We start from the raw sequence: 8,364 nt of genomic DNA, 5'->3' as shown, positions 1-8,364 counted from the left end.
CAAGCGACTATTCTTATCATATCACTTTCTTTTGTCTCAAGTGAAAATATTTTTGAGTTGATCCACAAAATAATGATTAATACATTTGTTGTAGAGCGCAATTTGTTTAAAATGGGCTCTTATTCGAGTTTTAAGTCAGACCTCTTCATTTGGAAATCCTTGTTCTTCTTTTTAAATTGCTTGCTTTTTCAGTCGAAATTAAGCTCTGTTTGAATTTACCTAACGACACAAACAGACACAAAGCATCCATTCAGCTGGTAAGTACATATCATCTCTTACTTGCACATTCAATGTTTATCTCTTATAAGAAAACAATGAATTATATGTAAAAGTTAAATTACAGTTTTATGGTTAATTAATATGAAATATTCCCTCAGCCATCTTTCCATCAAACAAAATCCATATCACCAACCCCAAGTCCAAATCCCTACGTCCGTACTTCAAAAATGAAAAAAAAAGAACATGTTCCATTATTCTCTGCAACAAAGAGACTTGGTGGGGGGAGAGAGAAGAACAATGAGGAGAGAGAGAATTTGCAGAGTAAAGAGAAACACGTGGAGGAAAGAAAGACGACGGTCGAGAGACATATAGAAAAGAGTGAGAAGAAACGAGAAGACATCATGAGACTTATTATAATATAATTATCAAGCCAATAAAACATATATGTTCATAAATCTATGACTCGTGATAGAAAGCATTTTTCGTGATTATCTGATTTGGCTTTAAGGCTTTTACTTGGAACATTTTTCACGGTAAGTGTATATGGTGTTCATACTAAAAGGAAGCGGATTCTATAGCATGGGGGGTCGCATGTGGCATCCCAAACATTTTTCTTTTACTTGTTTGCAACTGTCTTTATTCTTCGAGTTGCTTACTTTTCGTCCATTAAAGGTTATCTTGGTTTTAACTTTCATTTTCTTCTATATCAATTAGTGACGACAAATATGGACATTCTACACAATTAGTAAAAGAAAAACACATGCATAAAAACACAACACCACCAATTGATAAATATGGACAAATATGGACGGTGCGGCAATGTAAAAATCCCGTACCCGTTCGGAATAGGAGCCAGCTGTTACGTCGACAAATGGTTCAAAATTATCTGCCCAAACCCCACAACACCAATTTTGAGACAAAAAATATTTAAATAAAAACACATGCAAAATGAATTACTTTTATAAAAATAAAGTAAGAGAGAATTATTTTTCTAAAATTTAAGTAAACTGTAAAAGAAATTCACAAAACAAAAAAATAAAAAGCAAAACATCGAGGATAAGAAAAACGAAGATAAAAGGGTAAAGAAGAGGAAAAAAAAAAGAATGAGAAAAAAAGAGGTCTCCACGCGACAATTTTAAAAAAAAGTATCATTACAAGAGCCCGTGGCTTTTTATTGTTAAATTAGATTAGATTAAAAAATATCGTCATTTTTCTAGATAAAAGTAAAGTTTTTGTTCTTTCACAACTTAAATTTTATTATTATAGTGTTTTTTCACAATAATTTATATTTAATTTTTTATTATAATATTTTTTTTTTACATATACAACTCAAATTTTTAATTTGAGTTGTGAAACAAACATATCTCAAATGTGTTGAGTTTGAAAAAGTAGCCAATACATGAGAAAAAAAAAAGAAAGAAAAAGTTAGCCAACACAGGCGGCATCTTCTAAAAGGAGCGTCTCCTCTATGTCTTTTTGGCGTGGGGTAGTACAATAATGCAATGCCGTATTGTAATCAAAAGGAAGACCGGAAACATACCAAAAAACAAAGACTTTCTTAGTCAACCACTCAAAATTGTTTGTTTACTATTGAAATGTCTTGGTCTTTCTTTTGAAATGTCTTCTCCTCCTGCAGCTTCACAACCATTCAAAATTTAAGTTCACTGGGTATATCGATCATTTAATTTTAGCAAGCGACTATTCTTATCATATCACTTTTTTTTGTCACGAGTGAAAATATTTTTGAGTTGATCCACAAAACAATGATTAATGCATTTGTGGTTAGAGCGCAATTTGTTTAAAATGGGCTCTTATTCGAGTTTTAAGTAAGACCTCTTAATTTGGAAATCCTTGTTCTTCTTTTTTTAATTGCTTACTTTTTTAGTCGAAATTAAGCTCTATTTGGATTTGCCTAACGACACAAACAGACACAGAGCATCCATTCAGCCGGTAAGTACACATCATCTCTTACTTGCACATTCAAACGTTTCTCTCGTATAAGAAAACGATGAATTATAAATAAAAGTTAAATTACAGTTTTATAGTTAATTAATATGAAATATTCCCTCAGTTCCACAATATTTTTATTAACGTATTATTTCACATATTATCTTGACTTTGTGCTTGAATTTGATTTGGAGCATTTTGATTTATAATTATATCAAGTACTAAGTATAACTATTTTAAAACTATTTTTAGTCTATAAATATCGTATTATCTGTCTCTTGCAGACTTATATATGTCAGATTATGGTCTCATGTGTCAAATATTTGCACCTATTATTTACCTTTTATTTTGGTCCTTTTTTATACCTTTTCTATTTTTGCCTTTAAACTTTGTTTTTTTCGTTTTAGTCCCTTTTACCTTAAAATTTATTTATTTCTTCATTTTAGACATTTTTTTACTCTTTTTTTTTTTTTTTTTGCTTCTTCCCCTAAAATTTTATTTTTTCTTTGCTATTCCTTTTTTTAAAAAAATTTTATATTCATATTTCATATGCTTTTAATAATAACTTGGTAATTAAAATTGACACACGTATTACACTTCACGTGCATAACATGTAGAGTACAACTAGTAATAAACAAAAATAAACCAGAAAACACTTTTTTTAAACCATTTTTTGATTTTTTTTAAAGCTGTTTTGAGGGAGAAAATAGTTTTACGTAAATATAAATTTTATCCTTGAGTTTTTTGAAATCTAAAAAGTATCCCTTATGTTTTTCAAAGCAGACAAAAAGCATATCTCTTTCTAACTTTTTTGGTTTACTTTTTTTAATGGCCAAACATATATGGTGTTTTAAGTATATGTAGTGTTCATACTAAAAGGAAGCGGATTCTATAGCATGGGGAGTCGCATGTTGTAGTATTTAGTACGCAGTGGCAATCCCAAACATTTTTCTTTTACTTGTTTGCAACTGTCTTTATTTTGCGAGTTGCTTACTTTTCGTCCATTAAAGGTTATCTTGGTTTTAACTTTCATTTTCTTCTTTTACAATATGAAGTTAGATGAGCTATATTTGCTTCTGTGATCTATATCAATTAGTGACGACAAATATGGACATTCAGGAGATCAACATGAGAAGAATGGTCGTCTTACAGTTGCTAGTTACTGTCCTAACTTGCATGCTGGGTGTACCAAATAATGTATTATCGGCATCAGAAGCAGCACTGAATATTTCGAAGCCTGGTTGCGAACAGCGTTGCGGAAACGTGCACATCCCATTTCCTTTTGGAATCGGCCCGAATTGTTCCCTTGACAAGTGGTTTGAAATATCCTGCAACAATTCTACCATCCCTCATAGGCCTTTCCTAAAACACACCCAATGGGAGGTGCTCCATATTTCAGATTTTTACACCGTTAATTCAGAAATTTACACCTTCAGACATCAATTTCAGGTTAAAAACCCGATAAGTTTCTTCAATTGCAGAGGCAAAAAAGCCGCAAAAGCGTTGAATTTAACGGGAATGCCTTTTTACTTGTCTTCGTCTAGCACCTTTGTCGCGGTGAGTTGTGGCGTCCTCGCCAAAGTAAATTCAAGTTCAGGCAACACAAACTCTCAGACAGGATGCACGTCGATCTGCTCACCAAATGATAGTAGTACCAATTCAACTAACAAAACTTATTGCGATGGCATAGACTGCTGCGAAACCTTCATTCGTGATGATTCTTTTAAAGCCTTCGAAATCACGTTCGAAAATCGTAGTACCCCTTCTGTAGCTGATCAAGATCCATATGGGAGAGATTGCAAATTCGCTTTCTTGGTAGACGATTATTATTGGAATAATAACAATACAAATATTGCGAGAATCCGTAGTATGGACTATGTTCCTCTCAATATAAGCTGGTATGTAAATTACACAGATTTCTACGTATTCAATATAAGTATGTCTTTCGGCAGAGTCCCCTTCCACTACTGCGGCAATTATGCTAGAAGTTATTATTACAATTATGGATCTGGTCTTTCGGCAGAGTCCCCTTCCACTACTGCGGCATATGGTCTAGAATGTCAATGCGACGGATTGTTAGGAAATCCGTATCTCATTGACGGATGCAGTCAAGGTAAACCTCGAATGCAATATAACTTGTTATGATGAGCTTAGTCATCTGTAATTATGTGTTTTGTTCAACTGTTATGGAAAAAAAAAACAAAAACCACTTCTAAGGTAAGTATTTGTTTTAGTATAGAAATTAATGTTATTCCAGTGATGCATGCCAGCTTAGAATGTCATTTTATTAGCATTAATTTGTGAATTGAACTGTATATACAGCATATATGGACAAGTGGTATTCTTTTGACCAACATATTATATGTATGGTGTTTGAAACAAAATTTTATTGTGCTTGTTATATTATATTACGAGGGAGTGGTATAAAAACGTGAGACAAGTTCTAATTGTTTAAAATTCAAGGCTAACTTGGTATTTATAATATTGCTTAAACACGTTAATTTATACTTATTCACTTTAATGTTTATATTAACTTTTAGATGTTCTTATGGTTTTTACCTGCTAGATATCAATGAATGCCGAGATTATAACCCGCAGTGTGGGCCAGGGGGCACTTGTGTGAATACTTATGGGAGCTACCATTGCACTTACAAGCTCAAGTTTATCCTCATAGGTTTTTCTCTACCTATCTCTATGTCTCTCTCCTCTCGGTTTTTAGTAGAGAAATATCCATTAAAATTAAGCATTAGAACAAATAAAAATAAAATAAAAGAACCGTACACAAGACAAGTGATGTGTTATATGACACCATAAGAATTAATTAAAGGGACTTTATTAAAAAATTAAATTATTATCACATGTGCCTTGAAATTTAGAGTCATCCTCATTTACTTTTCAAATTTAAAAAACTCTTACTTTGCACTTTAGACTTCGAATTCTTTTCACTTAACTCTTTTTGTTGTAATTAATGTCATATAGAAAAAGAGAGTAATGCATTCACGTGATTTTTCTATTTGAATTTTTCGTTAAAAAAAAAGCAAATAAAAACTACATACTCACACTTAATCCCCTCTTTTTCTTTTAATTTTAACAAAAATTCTCACAAAAGGGCTTATATATATGAGACAAATTTAAAATTCTGGAGGAAAAATGAGATTTTTCAAAGTTTAAAGAGCAAAATGAGAATAACTTCAAAATTCACGTGCACCTGTGAGATTAATCCAAAAAAATAGGAGCTACATATTGTTCCTTTTTGTTTTTCCTTCAAATATTATAAGCAAAAACTTTATTGAGAAGTCTCCTAAATTTACGACATAAGAAAACCAGAGATTAATAATAAGAGAGTTTCTCTAGTGGGACTAGAAAAAAAAAAAAAAAGAACTATAAGTAGTACTTTATATTTCAATAGTCAGATTTGTATCGAAAGCTGTTTATTCTCATTAAATCTAACAATAAAAAATTGGCTCTACTGCTCGGCAGGCCTATCAAAAAAAGTCCCTAATAATGAAGTGAAACGAAACCAAGTGCAAACAACATAAAATCAAAAATAAAACATCAAAGAAACAAGTTAAGCTTTTCTCAGTGTATAAAAACACTTCTCACTACGAGTTCTAAGCTGATAGAATATGTACTTTTGCTTCTTTGAATTGTTGTTTAAATTTTTTCTCAATATATTAAGATGGACAAATTACATATGTTCCTCTCAAACTATAAGTCTTGTCACAAAATACCTCTGAAAATTTAATTTTAACATTTTCCTCCTTAAATTTCAGTCTCTTGCAAAATTTTCCCCTCTATCAAAAACTGTCAAATTTTAAATGCTTCTAATATCGGCTGTAATTCACCCGATGTTAAAACTTGTTTACACATTTTACAAATAACCTTTTTTTTAATATCTAAATTTATTATTTTGTATTTATTCCTTTTATTCATAAAATAATGTCTACGTTATAAAAATTTCAATTATAAAAATTTCAATTAGACAATATTTATGAGTTTTTTATTTGAGTTATGCAGGTGTTGGCAGCGGACTTGGAGCATTGCTGTTACTTTTCTGTCCTTGGGGCATATACAAGTTCGTAAAGAAAAGAAAAGACATAAAACGCAAGCGAAAGTTTTTCAAACGGAATGGTGGTTTGTTGCTGCAACAACAATTATCTTCCAGCGATAACAATGTTGAGAAAACCAAGTTGTTTAAATCGAATGAGTTGAAGAAGGCCACTGATAATTTTAGTGTAGACAGAATTCTAGGCCAAGGAGGTCAGGGCACTGTGTACAAAGGAATGCTGGAAGATGGAAAAATTGTTGCCATAAAGAAGTCTAGAATGGTTGATGAAGCCCAACTCTCGGAATTCATTAATGAGGTTGTCATTCTTTCACAAATAAACCATAGAAATGTGGTTCAATTGCTGGGATGTTGTTTAGAGACAGAAGTTCCTCTTCTAGTCTATGAATTCATATCAAATGGAACCTTGTCCCAGTATATTCACGAGCAAAATGAGGAGTTTCCTTTCACATGGAAAATGCGGTTACGAGTTGCGACCGAAGTCGCGGGAGCTCTTTCCTACTTTCATTCAGCAGCATCTTTTCCGATTTACCACCGAGACATCAAGTCTACGAATATACTCCTTGACGAGAAGTATAGAGCAAAAGTTGCAGATTTTGGCACGTCAAGAACAATTTCCTTGGAGCAAACTCACCTCACCACAATAGTATATGGCACATTTGGTTACTTAGACCCAGAATACTTCCAATCAAGCAAATTCACTGAGAAGAGTGATGTTTACAGCTTCGGGGTGGTTCTTGTTGAGCTTTTAACGGGACAAAAAGCAATATCAGTAACAAGGTCAGAAGAAGAAAGAAATTTAGCCACACATTTCGTTATGACAATGGAGGCAGACAATTTGTTTGATATTATTGATTCTCAAGTTCTCGAAGATGCTCCAAAAGAAGAGATCAGACAAATTGCCAACCTTGCGCAGAGATGCTTGAATATAAATGGAAGGAATCGACCGACGATGAAAGAAGTTTCCATGGAGTTAGAGGGGATCCAAAAGCCCGATAGAACCGCTTCTATTGCTCGACAAAACCATGAAGAAAATGAATTTATCAGGACTGAGTTTATGGAGCCTTGGGATGTTGCTTCGACTTCTGCTGGATCAGCGTTGGATAAGACTACCAGTACTCGTTCTTCATTGCTGCAAGAACTGCCGCTATTGTCTTTGTGAGTTTTGATATGCCAATATAACATCAGTTTGCTTCTTTTTATGTATTAAATGATATTCCAGGATATTTGGATAATAGTTGTATGTTTTAAATTTGCAATCTAAACTCAAGGTCACCTTTTTATGTGTCATGTTTGATATTTAATTTCCTTAAAATTTAATATTTTTAAATTGTTGTCAGGAGCTAGATTATGTAAATGTGTATCTTTGCTCTTACATTACATTATATGTGCAAACTACCTAAACTTTATGCATCAAAAGTTGCGGAGTTGCATAATTTTTCAATGAAAATCAATTAATTTATCCATTTCACTAGAAGTGGAGGTCGAAGAGCACTTAGATTTATCTTGGCCGACGCTTATGGTTAGAGTTAGAGTGAGAAAAATTTTGCGGTTTTCTAAACGTTTTTTAAAGGAAGAATTTCATTTTAGTACACTGTTATATTGAAATCTGAGTTTTGTATCTTGTGTTTTGATAATATCAAGTAGATACCTCAATCATGGGGGGTACCAAAACCAAACTATGAATGCAGGTTTGGGTTTTTGCAAACACCGTTTCACGAGACTTCAATCATGGCCTACCTTGAGGCCGCTTAATCAAAACCGAACTAGTTCTTCAATTTCTTTAAAAAAAACTAGTTCTTCAATCAAAACTAAATCAACCTTTGAAAAAAATGGGACAAATTTTATAAATTTTCTCTAAACTTTGTCACTTGTGTAAACATGCTTCTTAAACTTTAAAATGTGGGACTTGTGACCCCCGAACTAATTTGTTTCTAACTTTCACCTCTCCGTCTAACTCTGTAAAGTTTTTTTTTAAGGGAAATGCATAGAAATTCTCTATGAACTTTGTCACTTATGTCAACATGACCTATGAACTTTAAAATGCAATTATTGTGACCTCCAAACTATCATATAACTCCAACACTTCCCCGTCATCTCTATTTTGTCATATTTTTAAACGGAAATGTTGA

General features: G+C 32.5%; 1 protein-coding gene across 3 annotated transcripts; it reads left to right on the top strand.

Moving 5' to 3' along the window:
- Positions 1-1,951: 1,951 nt before the first annotated feature.
- Positions 1,952-7,522, top strand: LOC21399992 (wall-associated receptor kinase-like 1). 3 transcript variants are annotated; one of them, XM_010090274.2, is made up of 4 exons: positions 1,952-2,169; positions 3,286-4,279; positions 4,733-4,840; positions 6,184-7,522. In XM_010090274.2, exons 2-4 carry the CDS (start codon positions 3,295-3,297, stop codon positions 7,392-7,394), a joined length of 2,304 nt encoding a protein of 767 aa, XP_010088576.2. In that variant the 5' UTR covers positions 1,952-2,169; positions 3,286-3,294; the 3' UTR covers positions 7,395-7,522. The 3 variants fall into 3 exon arrangements, with proteins under 3 accessions (XP_010088576.2, XP_024028128.1, XP_024028136.1); XM_024172360.1 differs by having other exon boundaries at positions 3,222-4,279; XM_024172368.1 differs by lacking the exon at positions 1,952-2,169 and adding an exon at positions 3,076-3,176.
- The last annotated feature ends 842 nt before the right edge of the window (positions 7,523-8,364 follow it).

This window comes from Morus notabilis, unplaced genomic scaffold (genome assembly GCF_000414095.1).
Source record: "Morus notabilis unplaced genomic scaffold, ASM41409v2 Scaffold177, whole genome shotgun sequence".
Classification (NCBI taxonomy): domain Eukaryota; kingdom Viridiplantae; phylum Streptophyta; class Magnoliopsida; order Rosales; family Moraceae; genus Morus; species Morus notabilis.
This window is presented reverse-complemented; position numbering and strand designations above follow the sequence as displayed.

What these genes read in the sequence shown, in the direction of transcription:
- LOC21399992 (XM_024172360.1), top strand. Translation starts at nt 3,226, where the DNA reads ATGAGCTATATTTGCTTCTGTGATCTATATCAATTAGTGACGACAAAT. An exon ending in CATTGACGGATGCAGTCAAG is followed by an intron (nt 4,280 to 4,732) that starts GTAAACCTCGAA and finishes TTTACCTGCTAG; the next exon opens with ATATCAATGAATGCCGAGAT. An exon ending in GCTCAAGTTTATCCTCATAG is followed by an intron (nt 4,841 to 6,183) that starts GTTTTTCTCTAC and finishes TGAGTTATGCAG; the next exon opens with GTGTTGGCAGCGGACTTGGA.